General features: G+C 34.2%; 4 protein-coding genes across 6 annotated transcripts; 3 read left to right on the top strand and 1 right to left on the bottom strand.

Moving 5' to 3' along the window:
• Positions 1-411: 411 nt before the first annotated feature.
• On the top strand, positions 412-4,609 carry LOC110807426 (DCD (Development and Cell Death) domain protein). 3 transcript variants are annotated; one of them, XM_022032549.2, is made up of 6 exons: positions 412-550; positions 2,285-2,874; positions 3,099-3,199; positions 3,677-3,760; positions 3,859-3,969; positions 4,228-4,609. In XM_022032549.2, the coding sequence occupies exons 2-6, from the start codon at positions 2,295-2,297 to the stop codon at positions 4,270-4,272; spliced, it is 921 nt and encodes a 306-aa protein (XP_021888241.1). In that variant the 5' UTR covers positions 412-550; positions 2,285-2,294; the 3' UTR covers positions 4,273-4,609. The 3 variants fall into 3 exon arrangements, with proteins under 3 accessions (XP_021888241.1, XP_088071603.1, XP_021888242.1); XM_088215477.1 differs by having other exon boundaries at positions 4,173-4,295; XM_022032550.2 differs by having other exon boundaries at positions 494-616.
• A 782-nt stretch (positions 4,610-5,391) lies between these two features.
• LOC110807431 (Peptidase family M48 family protein) lies at positions 5,392-11,007 on the top strand. Its single transcript, XM_022032560.2, has 8 exons — positions 5,392-5,710; positions 6,774-6,831; positions 6,999-7,066; positions 8,032-8,211; positions 8,551-8,647; positions 9,134-9,243; positions 10,261-10,394; positions 10,480-11,007. Exons 1-8 carry the CDS (start codon positions 5,399-5,401, stop codon positions 10,613-10,615), a joined length of 1,095 nt encoding a protein of 364 aa, XP_021888252.1. The 5' UTR covers positions 5,392-5,398; the 3' UTR covers positions 10,616-11,007.
• Positions 11,008-11,407: 400 nt separating this feature from the next.
• LOC110807428 (Emb:.1 protein, putative (Protein of unknown function, DUF642)) lies at positions 11,408-13,448 on the bottom strand. Its single transcript, XM_022032554.2, has 3 exons — positions 13,291-13,448; positions 12,621-13,139; positions 11,408-12,145 (listed from the first exon to the last, which is right to left on the bottom strand). Exons 1-3 carry the CDS (start codon positions 13,343-13,345, stop codon positions 11,580-11,582), a joined length of 1,140 nt encoding a protein of 379 aa, XP_021888246.1. The 5' UTR covers positions 13,346-13,448; the 3' UTR covers positions 11,408-11,579.
• A 500-nt stretch (positions 13,449-13,948) lies between these two features.
• SOX (sulfite oxidase) lies at positions 13,949-19,112 on the top strand. Its single transcript, XM_088215441.1, has 12 exons — positions 13,949-14,174; positions 14,645-14,760; positions 14,864-14,926; positions 15,238-15,274; positions 15,382-15,463; positions 16,122-16,240; positions 16,361-16,456; positions 16,939-17,049; positions 17,135-17,236; positions 17,679-17,726; positions 17,821-18,036; positions 18,763-19,112. Exons 1-12 carry the CDS (start codon positions 14,100-14,102, stop codon positions 18,877-18,879), a joined length of 1,182 nt encoding a protein of 393 aa, XP_088071567.1. The 5' UTR covers positions 13,949-14,099; the 3' UTR covers positions 18,880-19,112.
• The last annotated feature ends 5,520 nt before the right edge of the window (positions 19,113-24,632 follow it).

Here is a 24,632-nt window from a genome sequence, read left to right as displayed (position 1 = left end):
TTCAAATAAAGAACTATCATTACTTAAGTATAAATTTAAAAATATTTTTAAAATTAAAAATTTATGAGAAAATTGTTATGTTTATAATCAAAATAAATTTAGTTTTATATTTAAAAATTATTTGAAAAATAACCTATTTTTCAAAAAACAAGTAATTGTCACTTTACTTATACAACTACATATAATAAATATGAAAATATAACTAATAAAGTTTATATTCAAAATTTTAAAATGAAATAATTTTTTTTTTATAATTTACTTTTTACGTTACCAAAAGGTGGCATCCCATGAAAGCGCGTGGAAGCTGGCAAATATAATAATGCCGCGAACCGCACTTTCACTTCTTTTAATTCCTTCCAAACTTTCGTAGCGGTAAATAACGAAATTAACGAAACAAATGGAGGGTATTTTCGTCATCTCAAATCACAAAAATGTACTATTTAAAATCCCATCTGTCCCTGATTCTCTGTCTCTCTCCCTCTCTCTTCTCCTCTCTTCTGTGTCGTGTCTTGCGGGTTTTACTTCACGGCTAGAAAAGGAGATAAACGAGGTACTCTCTCTCTCTCTCGCCTGCTGGCTCTTCTTGATCCCCAGATCTAGGGTTCTTTCTTATCTGGTAGAAATCCACACGCAGAATCTTATATAATAGCTGTATTTTTTTTAACCAAGGCTAAATATAGTTGTTTCAGTTCTGCCAAGTCTTTCCAGTCTGTGCATATATGCGTGTGTTTTTTTTTTGAAGTTTCCGGCGTAGTGAATTTTGGTAGGTCCTTGGTACGAAATTGTGGAGTTTTGAGTTTTGATTTGTCTTGTACGGTAAGGTTCTTCGAGTTTCATAGTTTTGGCTGGTTGATTATTAATCCAGATTTGGAGTTGTTTTTGCCGTCAATTGGTTAGATTGAGTTGACTTGGTGTTAATAACGCACTGTCCCTTTGTTGACTTGTTGTTTCATGAGGAAATGGTGGGATTGTATGTTGTATCAGCTAAGAATGTGGATTTAGATGATGTTTTAGGTCAGATTGAGGTGAGTTGGTGTTAATAGTTCATTTTCCGCTTTGTTGACTTGTTTCATGAGAAAATGGTGGGATTGTATGTTGTATCAGCTAAGAATGTGGATTTAGATGATGTTTTAGGTCAGATTGAGGTGAGTTGGTGTTAATATTTCATTTTCCACTTTGTTGACTTGTTGTTTCATGAGGAAATGTTGGGTTTGTATGTTGTATCAGCTAAGAATGTGGATTTAGATGATGTTTTAGGTCAGATTGAGGTGAGTTGGTGTTAATATTTCATTTTCTGCTTTGTTGACTTGTTGTTTCATGAGGAAACGGTGGGATTGTATGTTGTATCAACTAAGAATGTGGATGTAGAAGATATTTCAGGTCAGATTGAGTTGACTTGGTGTTAATATTTCATTGTCCGCTTTGTTGACTTGTTGGTTCATGAGGAAATGGCAGGATGGTATGGATGTATCTGCTAAGGATGTGGATATAGATGATATTTTAGGTCAGATTGAGTTGACTTGGTGTTAATATTTCATTGTCTGCTTTGTTGACTTGTTGTTTCATGAGGACATGGTAAGCTGGTATGTTCTATCAGCTAAGGATCTGGAAGTAGATGATATTTTAGGTCAGATTGACTCTTTTTTGTTTTAACTTTTGGCGTGAAACTAGATTTATGTTTTTTAATGGTTCAAAATGGGTGGTGATATGGTTTATTCTAAGAGTTGAAATTGATGATTGAGAGGTTGTAAAGGTGGATATTGAATACTAAGCTTAATTTAACTCTTTTTTAAGTGAAGAATTAAGCTTGAGAAAGGGAATCTGTTGCTATTTCTGCTGGAATTTGCATTTGTTGGGTATGACTTATTGTACATATCAATAGAAAATTTCAAAACTCTGGGTTTTGTCTACTAAAACGACTGAGGATTTTGTGTTCGTTAGTTTTCAATAATTAAATCCTCTACATGCTTATATCTTGAGCAGGCAATGTTAGATACATTCTTTCAGACTTAACTACTATGTAGTTGGAAATGAAATACATAATTGGACTTTCTTTCCAGTCTTTCTGATGTCATGTTTCCTTTTAAAGTGCATATCATTGATCAGTAGTGTATCGTCTGGTCAACCTAATTTACATATTTAGTCAAGTTGAATAGCATGATTCCCTTTTTGATGATTATCAATTGATTATACTCTCATCTGGTGGTTTCCATGAAATTTGATATTTGTAGTATGGACCTTGCACTGTTTAGTTGTTGTGACTTATTTTATCAACTGTTCATAGGGTTTCCAAGATGGACAACATGCACAGCTTTTGGCAGTTGGGCGACGAGCTTCGAGGACAATCAAAAGTTTCAGAGGATCACAAGTGGTTAATGGTTGCCTCTAAATTGGCTGAGCAGACCAGGTCAAAGAGTGAGCGCATGAATAACCTTGATTTTTCAAAGAGCCAAGCAGAGATAAGGCCAAGGGATAAATCTGCGTTCCAGGAAGACAATAAATTTGATACTCTTAACTTTAACATGTTGAATTTGGACTCAAAAGTATCTGAAAGTGTAAGCAAAAGTTCCCTTCGCAGTGGTATGTACAACATGAATGTGGTGTACCAGAAGAATAACAATAATAATATGGGAAACCTGAATGGTAGCAAGTACGCAGGCAATAATCTTATCAACAAAGAGATCAACAACAACAGCAGCAATAACAACAACAATAATAACAATAACAGCAATGAAAATGGAAATGCTGCAGTTGACAAAAGATTCAAAACTTTGCCTGCAACAGAGACCCTCCCCAGGAATGAAGTTCTTGGTGGATATATCTTCGTATGTAACAATGACACAATGCAGGAAGATTTGAAGCGTCAGCTATTTGGTAATTTCTGACACCTTTTATTTTTCTTTTTTGTGGATCTCTCCACATAATTTAAGGGACCCTGGTCAAAAGGCTGGGATGCAATCTCTAACATAGTTACATTTATTGCTATCATAAGATTTCATGCATATTCGTAGTTGATTTAGGAAATTCATTTTTTTACAGATGCTAATCATCTTGTTGACTTGGCAGATAATTCTTGAATTCTTGATTTTATTTTCCAGGTTTACCTCCAAGATATAGGGACTCTGTTCGTGCAATAACGCCTGGATTACCCTTGTTTCTCTACAACTACACTACTCACCAGTTGCATGGTATTTTTGAGGTTTGTTGTCATGCTTCATTCTGTTTAGTATTTATTTAAAGTTCCCTGTAATGCTTGGTGCTCTTCAAAATATTCTACCTGATTAGGAGTTCTCTTCCTGTGTCTCTCATCCGTACATTTTTTAGTTGATCTATGTTTAGAATTGTAGAAATATGTTTCGACAATAGATTGGTATTTATCTAATTTTATAATTCTTTAACATTTATGTTTTTGAGGACTGGGTATGAAAAAATTTGTTGGCTAACCTGGTAGCATGTCAAGGATGTCTATGGAGCTTCTATTGGTAAAATAAGATAATACAATATATTAAATCTTTGGAAACAGTTAAATTTACTGAACAAATGGAAAGCTTCTTTTTATTGAAATTGAGGGGTAGGATCTGATTAGCAAAAAAGAAAAGTTAAGAAGTATTCTAACTTTTGACTTTGCTAAATACTATTCATTGAACACTTGTGCCTCTATATTGAATTTGTACAGGCAGCAAGTTTTGGGGGTTCAAACATCGACCCAACTGCTTGGGAAGATAAAAAGTGCAAAGGCGAATCCAGGTTTCCTGCTCAGGTAAAACTTGAAAGGACAATTCAAAGAGCAAATCTTTCTCAATTACGCAGATGATTTAAACCCTCATTTCACTTTATTCATTTTCCCTGTAATAATAGGTAAGGATCCGTGTTAGAAAACTTTGCAAGGCATTGGAAGAGGATGCTTTCAGACCAGTTTTGCATCATTATGATGGTCCAAAGTTTCGACTTGAGCTTTCAGTTCCAGAGGTACTTTAAACCTTCCATTTCCATGTAATGTTTCATCTAATATTTCATATGAATAGGGATAGTGCTTCGGAATACACCGCGTCCTTAAATCCTATGAATTATTAAGTTGCTACTTCACAAAGTTAAGCTAACAAGTGAATTTTTAAATTACCAAGAAAATAAGTTATTATTTTGTTATCTCACTGTGCTTGTGTATTCTGTAGGTTCCTGAAACTCTATCCTAACAAAAATCAAATTTTATCTATGGTGGTTTTGCAGACTTTGGATCTGCTAGACCTGTGTGAGCAAGCTGGCTCTCCATAAACAAAGTCTTTGTATAATGCAAATGTAGTAGGCTTTGTGGCGAATGCCAGTTGCCTGCATTTTGCTGATTTTCCATATAGCGCAAGCTTGGGGGTCGAAGTCTGGCCAGTGACTCTTCTTGGTTAAAAAAAAAGGGTAGGAAGTGGCACGAGCCAGCTGAATAAAAAGTAAATGTGTGTATTGTGAAGATAGTTTGTAAGCTGTTCTATCGTATTTTATATAGTAGCGTATATAGACAGACAGGGAAGATTTGAAAAAGAGAAATGAAAGTTTGTGTAATGCAAAAAAACTTCTATGAGAATGTGAAGGCCTTGATGTATGTCTTGTTTTGTTCAAATCTCAAGTGTAGTGTCTTGTTGATGTTTTTTTGGGAGAGAGTTATGTGGGTTTGGGCAATATGCAGATTTAAGATACTGTGGAATTTTACTATCGTCTTTTGATATCTCGACAAATTTAAAATCGAAAATATTTTATCTCAATTTTAAAGAACTCTATATCTTATTTCTGAAGTTTATTATTTATTATAGAATATTTTAATATTTTTTTTTTGTTACATTTTGATTTTTAATATTATACATATTTATTTTTAAATTTTAGTTTTTGTTTATTTTTTGGAAGGTTCTAGAGATAATTTATTTTAAATTTTAAATTAATTTAAAAAGCTTATATTTACATAAAATTAATTATGTTTCTAAATTTTTATTTTTTAAATTATTTTAAAATTTAGAAAAATTATTTTAAAAATTAATTATTTTAATTTTTTAAAAAATATATAAATATATATATATATATATGTAAATATAACGTTGAAACCTAAGTTATAATAAAAAATATTAAACATAAAACTGTAATAAAATAAATTTTAGGAACTAATTCGATGATTTATGTTTTAAAGAATAGCCAAATCATCTTTTATAAGACTAATAATTTTGTGTATTAAAGAAAAGGAATAATAGTAATTAGCAACAAGAGCGACTTCTTAACAAAACGCTGCCGTATCGCCGTTTCTGCAAATGGATCAGATAGTCAACGGAAAACGAAGTGGCGCCAAACGGTTACCATGTGTACTGCTGTGGACGCGAAAAACTTTCGTATGACAAAAATGAAAATATCTTTGGTTTACGCGATGTGCAGTACGCACCACTTAAAAGGCGCCACTGTAATTCCTCCATCTCAGATTCAATCAATGGCGGCCTCTATGTCTGCGCCTCTCTCTTCTCTCTGCTTTCCCCAAAACGGTTCGTCGAGCCATCGCTTTGCCTTTGCGGACTGTGCTTCGAAGAGATTGAGGTTCTCTTATTATTCTCCATGCTATCTCGGATTAACCGCAATGAAGGAGAAGAATCAGAGACTTATAGCTGCAGTTTGCAAAGCTGCCTCTCCTCTCGTGTTTCGCGACCTCGATGCCGATGATTTCCGGCATCCTCTCGATAAGCAGGTCTAATGAAATTAAGTTAAACTTTTTTTTCATACGAAGTCTGTGTAGGGGCCATATTTGAGAGTAAGATCACGACGGTAATAGAGTTTTGCAGAGGAGCTTATAAGCTCTAATTTCTTTAACATAAAGCTATATGACTGCTGAACTGTTAAGCTGTTCAGTAGTTTAGTTGAAGTTATATTTTATATGGTATTATTTAATTTAAGCCCAAGTGATATTTAGTTCCGAACTTATAGTCAATGTTACAAATAAGTTTTCTACAACCAAAACTATAAGAAATTTGGATTACCGGAAATGTTTTAGTAAAGTTCTTTCTGGGGTTTTTTGGAGTAATTCAGGGATAATCGAGTTCGTCAATTTTTTGATCTAATTATAACATAAAACAAATGTTCTGAAGTTTTAAAATATTGTTTCAACATCATCTAATGATGGTTAAATGATAGTGAAAATGCAGATGAGATTTGAAAAGAACAAAATTATTTTTTATTGTTCACTTTCTTATTCAAACCATGTTTGTTCAGTAATACATTCATGGTGGTGTCTATTTGAGTGGCAGCATCATATGATTGTTAATGATAGTGAAAATGAAAATGAGATTTGGAAAGAACAAAACATTGTGTTCATTTGTTCTAACTTTTTCTTCTTGTTTATTATTATTCTATAAACAAATGCCATCATGCGTGTTTTTGTGAATAAATGTGTTAGAAAACAGTTTCTCGTACCAAATAGAGATTTTATTTTAAAGTTTACATTGACTAACCTTTAAAATAAGATGTAAGATTTACTCAGTTAATATGCTCAAATGTATTAAGGATATCTTTAAGTTCTTGTCATCTAAATTCAAATGATATAATGCTCTTATTGTAGAGTTATTGGGTCTTATTTCCCACTCATCTAAGAAAAAATATCTTAAGTTCTTAGAGAGTTAGAATTAACTCTTTTTAAATTAAAAAAAAGCAAAGTGTCAAATACCCTCTAACAAGATGGGAAAATTTGACGGTTGATATTTTTCTTATTGGAAATAAAAGGACCAAATCTGGTTACTTCTATATTTTTGGTGCAGAACACGTTGATCTTGAGAGCGATTCCAGGCTTGAACGAACTTGGCAAAGCTTTACTAGGTAATTGAAAAAGTAATAAAGATATGGACTAAGGCAGGTAGTTACTTCTTGCCAGTAGTTAAAAAGTATATTATTATTTTTTATTTTTTGAGCAGGATTTTATTCTGTTGGCCTAGTTATTCTATGTTCTTTAGCACTGTATTTAAGGGTAACCTTTGATGTTGCAGGATCAATAACAGAGCAGATCATGCTACTAGAAAATATTGGTAGCTCTGTTCTAGTTTCGGAAAACCAGGTTAGTAGACACTCCATTGAAAAGGAAAAAAGATTCATTGCCTTTCTTCCTGTGTTATATATTTATGTTCTGTTATCTGTTTATCCACTTCTTTCTGAAACTACTAGTCTGCAACTGAGATTAGCTCCTCCTTAGTCCAGATGTTAATTGCGGTAATGTGCGTGAAGGGAAATGGGAGCATTAGCATAGCTTTAAAGAAGTCTGGCATACTTGGACTCTTTCCTCTGAAGCAGTTTTTTTTCCCCACATTTTCCCTTTCTGGGCTTTGTCCTCAAACAACAAACTTATGAAGTCATTCTCATGATGATAATTCCAAATGGACCTGGGTTCAAGTGGTGAAAGTAGATAAATTTAAGGTGCTTGGAAAATAGAACAAGTTAGGTCCCTCTTTAGTTACAGAAAACTGTCTTGAGTTATTTGTTTTCCAAATTCTTTTATATGTTTATACACAGGAATATGTGTAGTTGAAAATGAAAACAAATATGATAGTTAAACAAAGACATGAGTTTGAAAGAAAAAAAATTTAATTTCGCTACATCTCACCATCATCTATTAAATCTTGTTTTCTTTTTTAACTATACATGTTTTGGTTACAAAGACAAATGAATTTAGAAAATAAAATTCAAAAACAATTTTCTACAACTAAACAGGGCGCAAATGTTTATATGTTTTCAATATTTTTATCACTCGAATGTACTTGAAAGCTTTTACTTACACATCCTATATAGATATTATTGGATCTACGTAAAAGCATTTAGCATTGACTTATTATATCTGATTAAATGCTTGATAGGAGTCAGGTCTTATTTCTTACCAAGCCAGGATGTAGTTTCAAGTATGCTAAATATATATAACATCTTTTGGTTATCTATGCATTAAAATTTGACATTGTTTATATGTTGGGATTATGATTTAACTATTTTGAACTCACATGTTAGTCCATCTTTTTGTCTTGCTGTTCCCAGCTTTCTGATCTTCATCATTTATTGATTGAGGCGGCAGAAATCTTGAACATTGATGCTCCTGATTTATATGTTCGTCAAAGTCCCGTTCCAAATGCGTATACACTAGCAATAAGTGGTAAAAAACCATTTATAGTTGTTCATACTAGTCTCATTGAGCTTCTGACGCGAAAGGAACTGCAGGTTTCTTTTCTTTCTTTATAACTGACATATATTGAATATTCATTTTCAATCCCTGCCTTTAGCATCTTTAAATGCAGCTTGAAACCAAGTTTGGCAGCACTTATCACTTTGGTGTAACTTACAAAGACATACACCTCACCTTTGGTCAGGTGGTACTTCTCCATCTCCACAAAAGTGGAAGTTGGAGGTTTGACTCTTGGCTAGAGCAAGAATAAATATATGTTATGTTGTACTCCAGGAAGAAAAACTTAAGAAGAAAGACATTATACTGGTTTTTGTGCGTGTATTTTTCCTAATAGGTTTATAGTCTATTGACTTGAAGTTTCAATTTTCTAATAGGCTGTTTTGGCACATGAGTTGGGTCATCTGAAATGTGATCATGGAGTATGGCTCACATTTGCAAATATTCTTACCATTGGAGCTTACACTGTACCTGGTAGGTGTATTGGAGTTCTTCTGTTGAAACCTAGTTATTGTTAGGTTATACATTCCATCTAGTAGGGAACCATTCCGTGCTTATTGACGAGTGGATAGGGAGAAAGTGAACTCAGAAGCCACAGCTTTAGGATCTGCCAAGACCATGGAGTTTATCTTACATGTAAAATTGTAAATAATATCTCCTGCCTGTAATGTGGCTAAATGTTTTGAGAAAGGCATTTATCCACCAAAAAAATGCACTTATTAGTTAAGGAGATTCTTGGTCTCCAGTATAAACTTCTTAGTCCAATCCCATCTTTGTTAATGATAGTTTAGAAGTTCTCGGTATTTCTATAACCTAAAAGTCCTAATAATGTCTGAGGAACTTCTTGTATAGTTAATAGACACACAAATGGCTACTAGCTAGGATTCTGGTGGTTAGATATGATACACTTCTAAGTATTACTGTCAGATTAACACTTCGAAATACCAATGTTGTCTGCAGGACTTGGTGGGTTGATTGCTCAGAGCTTGGAAGAACAGTTATACCGTTGGCTTCGAGCAGCAGAGCTAACATGTGATCGAGCAGCACTTCTTGTTGCCCAAGATCCTAAGGTATTGCAAAAATCAAATGTTAGTGATGTAGGACGAGTAGCGTCCGGAACTAACTTGGATAATATAGAAGTTAGCAGAATAGGGTGAAAAAATAGAAGAATAGAAATAGACCATAGGATATAAGGTCAGAACGAGGAAATATAGGGAAAAGTATATAGAATTATCTGGGTTGTGGGTCAGAATGAGGACATTCCTGCATCACGAGGTCTCGGATGAAGCTTTTTCATACTTATAGGATTATCTGGGTTTGTCCAGACTTTTCAGTATTCCTTGAGTTCTCATCTTCAGGGTGTTGTAGTAAGAAAGGAGTTGAGAAGGTTATGAGAGGTGCCATTTTTGCTGGGTTGTGGTGTGGTTCGAAAGACTGGTTTGTGCCCCATCAATTTCTACAGAAGAAAGTGACTTTTTCAGCCTCACGCATTAGGCTAAGAACCATAATTCTTTTAGAGACTTTTCTTTATCCATTCTTTGGAGGAACTGAGAGGCTATCTTGATTATAGCATTCCCTTTCTTCATCTTTGTATCATTCCCTTCTTTAATCTTTAATATTATTAATTCAAACAAAATTATTATTTTTCTTGAAAAGAAAGAGTGGAATATGTTAGACAAAATAATAACATGCAGTAAATAGAGCCTTAACGTAATAAATTCTTTTTTTTTAACCTGCTTAACCTAATGCTTTTTAATTCATCATTCTGTCTTTTATTATCGAAGTATCCTTTATGCACGCACTACCTACAACTAGTAAAAAAATATAAGAAAATAATGAAATAAGAAATCAAAGTTTTTACTTCATTTCTAAAATAGTAGATTTGTATTTTCACTTATAAAGGGAGGAATAACAGAAGCACTAGAATTAAACTTGGAAACAGAATGTTATTTTTATTCAAGTCCTTAACCATTTTTTATTATACTTCATTTACTATTTTATAGAATTAAAATTTGAGATTTGTGTATCCAACACTGTACTTCAGCTAATTTACCTTCGTTGTTTTTGTTTTGATGCTCCCACAAGAGGTGGTCATCTCTGTTTTGATGAAATTAGCTGGGGGCTGTTCGTCTATTGCCGATCAACTAAATGTAGATGCATTTCTGGAGCAGGCTCGAGCTTATGATAAAGCTTCTTCAAGTGGGATGGGTTGGTATATTAGGTATGCCATATCGTAAGCAGAGATCCAAACATAGCTTCTGTTTGACCTCCTTTTAGTTTTCTAATTGACTCTTCATCCTGTTCAGAAATGCTCAAATGAGACAGCTTTCACACCCCTTGCCTGTTCTCCGTGCTCGTGAGATTGATGAATGGTCAAGAAGTCTGGACTACAGAAATCTTCTCAAACATGCAATGCAGATGAGTGCTGAAAAGAAATATTAGCATTTTACTTGGAATAAAACGAAAAAAGAAAATCGAAGGATTATACAGTTTCAGATCAACTGCACCTATGCCATCAGACACTTCTCCAATGCAGATTCTGGGTCAGGTGAATTCTGTTGAGGTTTGCTCGGATTGCCTTCTTACATATTTTGTTCCGCTAGATACTAGATATTAGGTATTGATACTACAGAACATTCATATATACATTGTAAATTTACAAACAGCGGGCTACACGAAATTTAGGACAGGAAGGTTTTGTCTTGTATAATCACATTATTGCATTGTTCTAAAAACATGGTCTACCAAATACACAAATGTATTTATGCTGCCCAGATAAACTTCTCTGTTGCGCTCAACATAGTCGGAAGTGGAGAAACAGTCATGGTGATTCACATTTGTTCTTTTGTACTTACTGTGCTTATCACTTAGATATATCATTCATTATCCAACTATCTAATTAAACACCAAACTGAAAACACTTGTAGTCTCCATAAGACAAAAAAAATGATTGAAATTGTAGATTCTAGAGGAACTCAGCTTGCTGATCAAACCCTCCTACTACAAAGCTTTTAATGCTGAGTTTTATGCCTTTGGATTCTGTTTTTGATGTTTGCTCAAGCTGCTTTTTTACATATTTTTTTCCCTAGAAATCGGTGTTGATATTCAGTATAGACCATCAATTTATACACCATGAATTTATAACAAAGAAAAATGAAAGACATGAGGGTCTATGTCATGTACAATGTGATTGACCTATTCTTCTTTGAACATGATTTATGCATTACACAAAAATTTATTAAAATGCTATTAGATTGATATATTGTTCTTCCACTCAATATAATCGGAAATGAACAAAATGCTGATGTTTTCACAATTTTCTCTTCTTCTCGGAACAAGAAACTCTGACAATCAACCAGGTACCATGAACAAATATGCAGCTAAACCACACTCAACGAACACTCGATCACAAAATTGCTAACAACAAAAAAATGAGAAATATCCACTTAACTTCTGATGATTTTGATCCCGAAGAATCACTCAAAACAACATCATCAACAACAGGACCACAGAATATGCCATCTCTGTTCTGATGACTGGTAAGGCTAAGAAAAGTGATTGGAGTTGCCCCTGAATCAGCTTTGAATGTCAAGCTAAACTTCTTGCTTGAGCCAGTCCCAGCACTATGCAGTGTAATATTCTGAGCTACTGATCCTGCTTGAACTCCAATGATGAAATCTCCCTTGCATCCATCATTTGCATCACCAAGTGTAAATGTCAAGCTATAAGTAGAACCCTCAATCACCTTCGTCGCTGTTTGTATTCCGGAAGAAACAGACACAATCTCTATGGCAGCATTGCCCTGTGGGACAGAGAAGTGCTTCGAGTCAATATATTTAACCGTTCCGATTATAGAGAATTGGCTTAATGGAGATTGAATAGGACTTGGTGCTGGCTCAAGTAGAATTCCATCAGAGGAGTTGCTCAAGAAATGAGGGCCATCTTCAAATCCACCATTAGCCAGCAAGTTATCTGGTGTTCAAAACAACATTTACAGCTTCATGGGTTGAAGGGTAGACAAATTCTTGCTGTATGCATACCCGTTTCAAAGATTGAAATCTCCTCAAATAACATGATAATAACTCCCTACGCCCATTATCTCGAAAAGAAAATTCTAGAAGCTTAAACATTACTAATTTAATAATTTTTTACACTTAAACTACTAATTTTCAAAAGAATATGATTCAAGTTTCTTGCACTGAGAGATTCTTATATGAAACTCGACAGTCATTTACATATCTTACATATGATTAGAGTATTAGTTTTATGTGTCAAATTTATTTCCTCCTATATGAGTTTCTTAGAGGAATTAAGACTTGAGCTACTTAAATCTTTTGAGTGTATGTTACTTGGATAATCTTAGAAATTAACATTTTTTCTTACAATATAAATAACAAAGATTCAACTAAACATAAAAATAAAAATTTCATGGCTGAAATATACTTACCATGGCCTTGAACCAAAGTTCCAAAGGTTTTGATTAGCAGAGAGTCAACAATTGGCCAACATGTAGAGTTAACATCTGATTCAACAGCTTGACTTTCAAACACTATGTTAATTGGTTGGTCTTCTCCCCAAATTCCCAAGTAATGAGCAAAGCTCTGCCATTTCTCCTTGCCATAATTCTGCTTAAAGGCGAAGACCCCATGGCTGTCTGGTGCTGAAACCACCAACCCAGCATCAACCAAGCAGTCCTGACCGCCATAGGTGAGTGTGAAGGTGAGAATGTAGTTCAGGTTATCGCCATTGGCAATGAAAGTCTGGTTGATCTTGCCGTCTTGACCCAGCTGGACGGCGTGGCCATTGCCGGGTAATGGTGTGGATTTAGAAGCTTTTACATACTGAACTGTGCCTTGAAATGTCCATCCGGGAAGAGTAGTGTTCTCGTTGAGCAAGAAAAATGGGTCTGTGGAGTTTTCTGGTAAATTTGTCGGTGGAGATTCGAAATCTGGATTTTGCAGAATACCTGTTCAAGACCCAGAAACGAAAATATCAGAAAGCAAACAAGTACATGATTCATACATGCATATACACATTTATATAAATGTGGCATGTGTCTGTCTGTGCATAGATTTATACATATATATCTATATATATATATATATTGGTTGTTGTACCTGCAGAGGCGAAACCCAAGAAGAGAAATACAGAGAAAAATGTCTGAGGTTTCATTTTCTTTCCGCTTGTGAAAAGAAGAGATAAGATCAGACCGGTAGTTCCCACCCTGGTATTTCTGTATGAATCTGTTCTCAGTCAGAGTCAACAAGTTGACTTTTGAATGTATGAGCTGTTTAAATTAATATCACTTGCTTGCCTTTTCGGTTTTTAGGCTGTATATTTCAGCAGTGGGAGAAATAAATTTTATTTTTAGAATTTATTTAAAAATTTATAATTTATTTTATTTATGAAATAACAAATATTTTTTAATAATGAAAAATGGGTTCTTAAATAATTTTATAATTCTTTTCATTGTTTTATAAATTGCATGAATAATAAAAATATAATTTTTAAAAACCAAAAACTCAAATTGGGTTTGCCCATTTATTTAGTGGTTGAAAGCTCCAGATTAGATTCTCTTTGGATTCCCGTAAGAAAAAACGACACCGTTCGTACTTGCCCAAAACATAAAACGACATCCATCGCAAGAAGGCAATCAACCACCGTCGGCAACCTAACCGAAACCCTTCGTGGCCACTAAAGATTCGAGGTGGGACCAGCGCCGTACACGTGGATGCAATTTAATCGGAGGGTTATTAATCGTCTGTCAGCTCCAACGGTCACAGCCTGGGTCCTCCCGTTAATCTTCGCCTCTGCTTTCTCCGTTCAGCATAGTCGCAGGTGTCGCCTTCTGTCTTTCGGCCTTGTTTGTAATTGTAGCGTTTGTGGTGGTACTGCTTGTCTGTAGAATTGCGTGAGCGTGCGGAGAATGCCGGGAATACGAGGACCGTCCGATTATTCGCAGGAACCACCTCGTCATCCATGTCTTAAGATCAACTCAAAGGCGAGTTTTCACTATTCTCACTCTTTCATTCTTCGATATAGACATGCACATATATGTGTATGAATGTGTAATCTCCATCCTTTTTTTTTTCTGGATTGGGTTTTGATGATTGTGGAATTTGCCTAACGGGGCAGGCTGTTTCAGTCTCTTTCTCATGTGGGTATATCTAGCTTTGTTTGCTTTTCAGTAAATTTGAATCGGAACCAATCTTGGGGTCTTGTTCTATGTCATTTTCTTGATTATTATGATGTACCCAGAAATATATATGTATATCTAATATTTACGTAACGCATCTAATATGTATAATATATATATATATATATCAGTAGCTTGGAGCTGTATTACTTCTTGTGGTGTGGGCTATACTTACTAATTGACTAGTTGTTTTTCCTTCAAGTTCTAGCTTTAAATTCAAATTTGCAATATTAGTAGATTATGTCTATTATCTTCCCAATGCTTCTTTGCTGCAGGAGCCCTTCAATGCCGAGCCACTGCGTTCGGCTTTGGTTTCTTCTTATATTACACCTGTGGATTTGTTCTACAAGAGAAATCATGGACCAATACCAATAGTGGATGATATAGAAAGGTTGTAGGCTGGTTTTTTTGTTTCATCCTTCTTTTCTATATTGAAAGTATTCATATATTTTTCAAGTAATTTTCACTAACTATGAGCCTGTTTGGCAAAGCAGCTACCATGTTTCTCTCGGGGGACTAATTGGGAATCCTAAGAAGCTTTTTATGAGAGATATTTGGTGAGTGATAGGTAGGAGCATTATGATTAAGTTCATCAAGGATGAGAAGGATTTTGCACTTATATCATACACTGCTTTAGTCTTCTTGTTGTCTATCTGATATCCATTGGCAATTCTCCTTACTCAAATTTCCATTCTACTAGATTTAAGTAACTCTATATTGATTGATATGTTTGACTGTCAATCGAGTTAGTTGATGAACATACACAGACAATCAAGACTTTTGAAGAGAACTGGTGTTATCATATGCATTTTAGTGCGATTATATATGTTTGCTTGATCAAGGAATTCACATTGCTATTGGATAACAGGATGCTCCCCAAGTATAACGTCACTGCCACTTTACAGGTATGCTAATTTTTATATGCATTTTTCCTTGATTCTGTGACTCCTTGCAGAGGAAAGAGTTGTATTATCATGTTAAACTATTTACGAGGCATGTGTCTCTTGTACAGTGTGCTGGTAATCGAAGAACAGCTATGAGTGATGTAAGAAAAGTTAGAGGAGTTGGCTGGGACGTTGCTGCTATAGGAAATGGTTTATTTTTCTATCCCGGACCCGTTGTGCATTTTTTTTTTTTGAAATAAAAGTATGTAGTATATTACTGTTCGCAAGATATCAATAGGGGATACCACCTATGTACAAAAAATTTACAATAATGTTAGTGCATTTATGACATTTCGAAAATTTTCATTATTAATGATGTTATGACCTAATAAAATGAAAACAAAATAGTGAATTCATCTATCTTTCAAAATAGACATACTATTCTGAACATCCTCAAAAGCACGAGATTTTTTTTTTTCCCCCAAATAATCCAAAAAACAGTCAACGGGATAAGATTTACAATGTTTCTTTTAATACATAATCCATCTCAAGCCCATATTTCATCCATAACCGACCCAGCAATCACCCACTTAATCCCCAAAAGACCACACACCATACAATGTTGTGCATTTTCAATTTACTTGTTCAATGAACTTGATAATTGCATGAGAATGCAATATCTTTACTGGCATCTGTAGAATTTGAATCATTAATAGGATGATTTAATGTGCATTGGAAAGCTGATTGTGCAGCAGGATGAATAAAACTTGAATTCTAGTTGAATCTGGCTTATATACATGTGAAAATTTCTGTTAAAGTTATCCTCCACATTTTGATTTTATCTCCTTTGCTTTTCTGATTGGTTCAGCTGTCTGGGGTGGTGCTAAATTGGCTGACATCCTTGAACTTGTCGGGATACCAAAGTTGATGAGTGCTACTCAAACAGGTGGAAAGCACGTGGAATTTGTAAGCATTGACAAGTGTAAGGTAGCAACATTGGCCTCAATCTAATACTCTAAAACAATACTCCAGTGCTGATCTGCGGTCCTCTTCTGTGCAAAAGTAAAGTTTCCGATTAATACACTTTTTTGACTGAAAAATTCATAGGAGGAGAATGGGGGACCGTACAAAGCATCAATTCCACTTAGTCTGGCCACAAATCCTGAAGCTGATGTCTTACTGGCTTATGAGATGAATGGCGAGGTTTGTTAACTCTCCACCTTGAAAAGTGATGTTCTCGCCCTGCATCGAATATTTTCTCATGCCTAGTTCATCAGTGCTAATTTTTGGGTTTGCGTCCTAAAAGGTTCTTGTCCTGCAGTAGGGAGCCTTTGCTTTGTTGTTTGCAAAATCACAGATTTTATGTGTGATCTCAAGTATCTAGAACAATGAAATAACTCACAAGATGCTAAAATAACAGAGTTTAATCTTCAGTTGCTTCACTATCATTTCAGTATCGAGCTTTATATCATTATTTTCCAATTTTATTATTATTTTTTTAAGCTTGAAGCTTTGATACTTTTATTTATGAGGATGTTGGTGGTTTCCTTCAACTTGTTAATGCTTTATATTTGTTGCATTTGTCTTTTAGGACAATTGGCTTATGGAAATCACTTTTAAGTTTATATGTTGGGTACTTAAGATTGGAGATTCTGGGATTTAACTCTCTCTTGTCATGATTAAAGCCTCTTAACAGGGATCATGGTTACCCATTGCGCGTAGTTGTCCCTGGTGTTATTGGTGCCCGTTCGGTCAAATGGCTAGATTCGATCAACATAATTGCAGATGCTTGCCAGGTTGGGAAAGGTTGCATTCTTATTTCAAATCAATGTTTATTTTCTTTCTTTTCTGTATGAACTAGTCTACTTTACTCCCTTATAGGGTTTCTTTATGCAAAAGGACTACAAAATGTTTCCACCATCAGTGGATTGGGATAATATCAGTTGGCCTACCAGGCGGCCACAAATGGATTTCCCTGTTCAGGTATTCTGTTGATCTTGGATGACTCTTTAAGTGTAATATTCGCTATTAACTATAGAAGCTTTTTTCTTCATTTTTTTTTTTATATCTTGTGAGTTCAGTGTAAAGCTGTGAACTTTTGATAGATGAGGATGTGGTAGAATAAACTCCAAAAGCTGGAGGAAAACCTGGATGGAATCTTGGTTCAATGCTTTCGGCAGCTAATTTTCTTTGATTAGTAACCTTTGGCAGGAATAGTTTTTATTTATTTTTTTATTTTCTGTTTTCTTTTGGCTAATCCTATAGAGGTCGGAATGGCAATCAAACTGGTCACTGAAACTTATAAGGAGATTTTGTCACTGAAGCCAATAGGCTCAAGCAGCAGGAACCTTATTCTCTCCAGTGAAACACTTATCTGACTAACCAGAAAATAGTGGTCTGATTTTGTAAATTTTTTGGTTGACAGAGTGCAATTTGTTCTTTGGAGGATGTCCATATGGTCAAGCCTGGAAAGGTTAGTACTTTCTACAGACACTATCAAGTTTATGAATACATGTGGCATATCGTGTCAAGTAGCTCAAAACCTTATACTACCACTCATTTTTCAGGTCACGGTTAGAGGATATGCCGTCTCAGGAGGTGGCCGTGGAATTGAGAGAGTAGATGTGTCAATCGATGGTGGCAAAAGCTGGGTGGAAGTATCCAGATTCCAGAAGACCGGTGTCCCATATATTGCCGATGATATGAGCAGTGACAAATGGGCATGGGTGCTCTTTGAAGTCGCAGTTGATGTTACACAGAGCACAGATATTCTTGCCAAAGCGGTACCTTATTTTTTGTTTCACTTTTGATGATTGTCAGGAATAGCAAATTGTAAGTGGTGCTTGTCATTTCCTCTTAGGTCTCAGATGCACCGACTGGTAATTAACCTCGATAGTTTATTCTTCAATATTGAGACCAAATGAAACAGCACCAAAAGCAGTTGAAATTTGGGACAAGCAGTTAGGTTTACTTAACTTTTTTTACTCAGAGACTTATCTCAGTGCAGATCAGCACTACAGTCTAGAGATCGGTGAAGCCAAATAGAATAACTTTCCCTACACATAACTGCTAGTCGCTACATGCTGTTTTAGTCTTCGAGTATGTGTTCTTCTGTCCGATTATTCATAAACCAACCCGTAAATAGCTTGCATGAATACTAGAACATCAATAAGGTCTTTGACGTAGTAAGGCATAATACCTGTAATCCCATAAACCTACTCATCTATCTCATGGGCATTTCAGAACCTTGCCTACCTTTTCTCCCTCTACAAAATCTGATTTAGGCTTCTAGAATAGAAATCCCACGTATGTTGCTTTGTGGTTCCGCAATTTTATGCCTTTCTCATACCTCTCAACTTGTAAAATTATTAGGTATTCTAGGACCGCAAATGATTTATTTGTATTTCATAATTTTTAATAAAGATTTAAAATATATCCGTTCTTAAGTTTGCAAAGACTTACTCCTGGACTTGCACTTACAACATTCCCTGTTTTCCATCCGGGTACAGGTGGATTCAGCAGCAAATGTTCAACCCAAAAATGTTGAAGAAATTTGGAACTTGAGAGGAATTTTGAACACTTCATGGCATCGTGTCCAGGTTCGAGTTGGTTATTCGAGTATGTAGAATGAACTTGTAAGGAAAATAAGTAACTGGACGGCATCTATCACATCTTTGTACAATGCTGCTGGCGTTTGTTTTGAAGTTTTGTTAAAAAATAATCTGCTTCAAGCTTTTTCCAGTTCTTGTTGTAGCACCCTAAAAATATATGCAAGTACAATCTGCAGTTACTCTTTTTTGTTCTCTTCTTTGAAGGAGACCATGAAACTTATAATAAGAATTATCCAAATGTCTGATTATTTTGTTTTAAAAATAATTCTTTTATTTTAATAATATGTTAATTAATAGTTTAAATTTTTTTAATTATAATTTATTTATTTCAAACGTAAAACTTTTTTATATTTTTTCACAAAAAACTAAACTGATTAAATTATATTTGAACATTAAAAAAAAAAAATAACAACTCAAATGAAGGATTTCAACTAATTAGCTAAAGTAATATATCAATTTATTATTATTAATTTATTAATTAGTAAAGTTTATTTTTTGAACTGCTTTTTTAGAGTGTCTAAATATGATCTAATTTATTTTAAGTGTTTTTAATTAGGAAATGAAAAAAAAAAAGCTAACAGTGAAGAAATAATAATAAAATGTTAAATTTTGAAAATTAATCTAATAATTTATTCTATTAAATTGACTTATAATATAAGTGAAATTTGATATATGTTTTTAAATAAATTTTAACAATTAAATTTAATAAAAAAATTTAGAGAGTCTAATTATAAACATAAATGTATTGCAGCCGACAAAGTTGGTAAAAACAAAGTCTAAGATGTGTTTAATTAGACGAGAGAAAATAGTATTAACCTAATTAAACCTACTTAGGAACTTACCAAAGTGTACTTTAAAGCTACTATTTTTGTTTCTGTCTTCCATGGTCAATTGATCAATTGCATGCCATATATATATATATATATATATATATATATATATATTTATATTTATATATACAATTTTTTCCCTACAATAAAGTATGTACTTTTGAACAATTTAAATCCATGCTTACATAAAGATAGAGAAAATTACTGAGCATCTAATTAATAAATGATTTATACTTATTTAAAAACATGGTGTCCAAAATATTTTATTTAAAAATTGGGTATAAAACATAATTTTAGAATTTAATTTAAAAAATTAATTGAAAGTATTTTAAGTACGAGGCCTAAAGACAAATACGCCAACTTGAATAATAAGGTCGTATTAGAATACTAATAGCTCCTCAATCCTCTCATTCACCAATAACATATATATATATATATATATATATACACACATACATATACATATATATACAATGGGGAGAGAGAAACGCACAACCATAACACTTGCAACTATGTTAAAATAATCAGTTGATATAAAAGTAACCACTCAATGTAGAATTTCTTTTCATAATACAAATGTTTGATCACTTCTTTAATTTGTTATGCTAATCCCAAGTAAATAACTTAATTATTATAAAATATTTTGTTAATATATCTAATTTATTTTAATTATTATAATTAATTAATATATTAATAAATTTTAATTTTAATTTTACTATATTATATATTATAAACTGAGTAATACTAATTTATAATATAATAATAAATATTATATTAGAATTAATACAAACCATGTACTTTAATTTACGTTTTTAGGTTTATTTCTCAACCATTCTTTTCCTTAGAGGGAAAATAAGTATATTAAGTTATGCTTTTTTTTTTTTTTAAACAATAATAAATACGATAAAAAATAAGTACAAAAACAAAAATAATTTATATATATATATTTGTTACAATATTTTACATAGCGCACATTACATATATATATATATATAGTGCATATCATGTCATACTATAGTATATTATTATAGTGATCACCCGAAATTCATTTGTTTAAAATGTTCACTCACTATGGTGGTCCACGTACATGCATATAGTCCAAACTTTTAAATGTAATTCAGCACGTTTCTGTTCATGGAGAGCCCACTTCTGGTCGGCAGATCACAAGAGCTCAATGCATGAAACATATATAAATATAATATTGCATTTAAATGGTATTACGTGGAATGCATGTGGTGTAATAGAAGTCGTTAAATCTTAATCCAATCCATTATTACTAATTAACTAAATGATTAGTACTAATTTGCAGGACCCACTTAATTGTTTTCATTATCGACATCATGATAGTCTTCCACTTACTTAGAGTTGACTGAAAGGCATCGTACGCTCTTTTTCCCTTTACAGGATTGTCTCCTCCCCGAACCGTTGGATTAGATGCCGAGTGATATGATGGGTCAGATGTCTCCATTTCACCACATGCTATTAACTTCTTTTCGGCTTCAAATATTAAAAACATACCAAATCACTTTTTCTATTTAATTTGGAGATTCCATTTGGTAATAAGTTGGGTTTGATTTGAATTGCTTGACTTTTTACGGGTACTTGAAATTCCGAATTAAATATTTTTTGTTAAATAAATTTCATTCCTGTAAAATAACAAGTTGGGGTGTCATTTTTTTACATTATACAACAAGGGTTTAATTAAAAAAATTTTTTTTTTGAAAAAAAATTAATTTATTAATTAAATGATATAGTCATATTAATCATAAAACAATACAAATAATTTTAAAATAAAGACTCATATGAAAGCATAAATTGATTTAAATTCACAATCTCTTACAAAAAATAGACAATGATTGTAACACCCAACATTTAATTTTTTTGATTTATATATATATATAATTTTTTATTAATTAAATTAAATTAAATTTATTTTATTTTAATAAAAATAAAAATAATAAAAGTAAAAAAAATTAATTAAGGATTTAATTGAAAAAAATAGGTGAAAATTTGGATTCTGATGGTAATTTTAAAAGAAAAATCAGAAATCAGAGATCAAAATGCAATTTAAAAAAATTACATTATGTCAGATGCTCGGTCAGCAGCCCCCACCAACCAGGACGCGCCAGGTGGCAGAGGCGCTGACGCGGGAGGCCACGTGGGCGATCCGCGTGCGCGCGATAGAACAAGTGAGGTTCGTTCAGCGCGCACGGACGACTCAGATTAAAATCGCACACTGACGGCCCAGATTGAATCGCGCACAGACGGCCCAGATTGAATCGCGATGAACGGTTCAGATTCACTTCCTATTTAATCGCGATCGGACGGTATGTATCAAAAGCGATGGACGGTCCAGATCAAAAACAGATTGGTATAAATAACTCCATCAGCATCCAAACCCTAACTCTAGCCACCAGAGCCCTTCGCCAGAGAAGACAGCCCAGCCATCGGGGAGCCGACCGCTGCAACCCACCGCCGCACCGGAACCTTTTCTGACCGCCAAAAAATGTAAAAATTTCTCCACTTGCACGAAATTCAATTTTAAACCCACTCATGATCAAATCGGAGTAAAAAAACTAGCCAATTGGTCGGAAAACATCGCCGAGGCTCGACGGTGGCGCCACAGAAAATTTCACAAACTGCCTCAAATGAGGCCCTTTTCGATTCCCGTTTCGCGTAATTTTTCTATCGTTGTGATCACTGTTTCCTTCTCTACAGGTTGATCAAAGAAAAATGCGCAACCGCAACGTGAGCCGGAGGAGCCACCGCACTGGAGAGCCCCACTGCCTGTGAGTTTCGATTTTCTACGTTTTTTCGGCCAACCGATGGCTCTAAGTGTGTTTTCTCACATGAACTTATGCAAGTTTAGCTGAATTCGACCGAAAACAGCCAACCTGAGGCGGATCGCCGCCGTGCCGAATTCTTAAAATTGGCCGAGTAGGCTCTGGATCTGATTTTTGGGTTATTTGGGACATTTGTAGGTACTGTAAGCGCATTTCAGTTCCTGAAGAAAAATTCAGAAAACCTAGAAACCGCCCGTAGGCGCAGTAAGCCATTTACCTTTTCGGCGTCAAATCAAGTAAGAACCTCTCACCTTATTTCTTATCATAGATGTGAAGTTCGAATAAATAATGATGCGATCTTTTGTACAAATTAAATAGATATGCATAATTAATTACGGATTGCTAATGGAGCCCAAATCAGACATTGTTCTCTGTTGATTTATTTTATAGTTTAAATGGATGATGGTATCTGGTTTAGGGTTTTAAATGCATGTATTATTGTCTTACTTGACCATTGTGTGATTTTGGGATTTAAAATATGATTGCATTACCGGGTGCATGTTTATTATTTATGTGATTGTGTTTGATTTGGTAACGGAGACTAAGAGAAAACAGGAAAAATATGTGATCTAATAACAGATAAGATGACAGTCTCACTAGATATTCTGGGAGATGGTGGACGGACTGAATTCATATAGAACCCTACTGTGAACGTTGTCTCATACTGGACAGGGTATGAAAACTTGGTAATTTGATGCTCATACCAGACGGGGTATGGGGACGGCTTGCTTCACCTTCATATCAGACGGGATATGGGGACGGTTCTGTAATTAAGATTGTTAAGGGAAATGGTTCACGTGTACAGGGACACCCCTATGGATCCTCATGGATACTAATAGGTTGGAGAAACGAAAAACGGTTATGATTTAGTTATTGTTAATGAATATGAATTTATGATATGTTTTATGTTACTGATTGTGCATTAAGTTATGATCTGTATGGTAAGAGAAATGGTAAATGGTTTTACTTTTAATGAATGTATTAGTTAAATTTACTGCTCCATTGGTTGTTTTAATTTTCTACCAACCTTTGTTTATGTGTCGATGATATAGTGTGATGTCCTTACTTGGTTTGTAATGGCTCCGAAAATTTAAATGAAGAGGTATGTATTAAAAATTCTAAGTGCGGAAGCGAAATAAAAATTTTGATCAACATCCCTTACACAATAGCCATAAACGTATTTAACGTATGAAAGAATAAGTTAATTAAATGAAGTACTCGAAATAAAAACTATAAATAGAACTATAAAATCTTTAGGCGTCTAACTCGCCGTTTTCCTGTGGAATGGGCTCGGGAACCACGTCTTCCTGATATGAAATGGTTAAGTAAGGAATGAGGTACACTAGCCCAGTAAAGACATCACATTATCTCACTACCACAGAAATAAAGATTGGTAGAAAACAAAAACGACCAATTGAACATAATTATTAACAAACTCATTTATCAATAATAAAAACTTTTACTGTCCACTTACCTCGGTGAGATTCATGAAAATATCATATGGAAACAATAACATTATAACCATCATAAAATCATATACGCTTTGTAACATAACACATGTTATACTTTGCACTTCAATAATCAGATAATAAATTTTTTCTTTTACCAGCCTATTAGTATCCGTGGGAATCCATATGAGGTTCTCGCTACACGTGAACCATTAACATTAATAATCTGATTCCAGAGCCGTCCCCATACCTCGTCCGGTATGGGCGCCAAAACCATGAATCTCAATACCCTGTCTGGTATGAAGGTGAAACGGGCCATCCCCATACCCCGTCCGGTATGGGCGCCAAAACCATAAACCTCAATACCCCGTCCGGTATGAGGGTGAAATGGGTTGTCCCCATACCTCGTCCGGTATGGGCGCCAAAACACACAAGGTCTCCAAACCCCGTCCGATATGAGAGACCACGTTCCAGATAGGGTTCCCTACGGATCCGATCCGTCCACCATCTCTCAAGATATCTAGTCAGACTGTCTACATTATCCATTTATCAATTCACATAACCTTTTTTCTATTTTTCTTGGTCTCAATTTTTCAATCATACACAAACACGTAAACCAATAATAACACCAAAACAAACAACTCAAC

Source organism: Carica papaya, chromosome 1 (assembly GCF_054855325.1).
Source record: "Carica papaya isolate Zhongbai chromosome 1, ASM5485532v1, whole genome shotgun sequence".
Lineage (NCBI taxonomy): Eukaryota > Viridiplantae > Streptophyta > Magnoliopsida > Brassicales > Caricaceae > Carica > Carica papaya.
This window is presented reverse-complemented; position numbering and strand designations above follow the sequence as displayed.

Coding starts and splice junctions, on each gene's coding strand:
- LOC110807426 (XM_022032549.2), top strand. CDS start 2,295: ATGGACAACATGCACAGCTTTTGGCAGTTGGGCGACGAGCTTCGAGGA. Junction 3,200..3,676: donor AGTTGCATGGTATTTTTGAG/GTTTGTTGTCAT, acceptor GAATTTGTACAG/GCAGCAAGTTTTGGGGGTTC. Junction 3,970..4,227: donor TTGAGCTTTCAGTTCCAGAG/GTACTTTAAACC, acceptor GTGGTTTTGCAG/ACTTTGGATCTGCTAGACCT.
- LOC110807431 (XM_022032560.2), top strand. CDS start 5,399: ATGTGCAGTACGCACCACTTAAAAGGCGCCACTGTAATTCCTCCATCT. Junction 5,711..6,773: donor GGCATCCTCTCGATAAGCAG/GTCTAATGAAAT, acceptor TTTTTGGTGCAG/AACACGTTGATCTTGAGAGC. Junction 8,212..8,550: donor TGACGCGAAAGGAACTGCAG/GTTTCTTTTCTT, acceptor ATTTTCTAATAG/GCTGTTTTGGCACATGAGTT.
- LOC110807428 (XM_022032554.2), bottom strand. CDS start 13,345: ATGAAACCTCAGACATTTTTCTCTGTATTTCTCTTCTTGGGTTTCGCC. Junction 13,140..13,290: donor CTTGGGTTTCGCCTCTGCAG/GTACAACAACCA, acceptor GGTCTTGAACAG/GTATTCTGCAAAATCCAGAT. Junction 12,146..12,620: donor AACTTTGGTTCAAGGCCATG/GTAAGTATATTT, acceptor TTTGAACACCAG/ATAACTTGCTGGCTAATGGT.
- SOX (XM_088215441.1), top strand. CDS start 14,100: ATGCCGGGAATACGAGGACCGTCCGATTATTCGCAGGAACCACCTCGT. Junction 14,761..14,863: donor ATAGTGGATGATATAGAAAG/GTTGTAGGCTGG, acceptor TTGGCAAAGCAG/CTACCATGTTTCTCTCGGGG. Junction 15,464..16,121: donor CGTTGCTGCTATAGGAAATG/GTTTATTTTTCT, acceptor TGATTGGTTCAG/CTGTCTGGGGTGGTGCTAAA.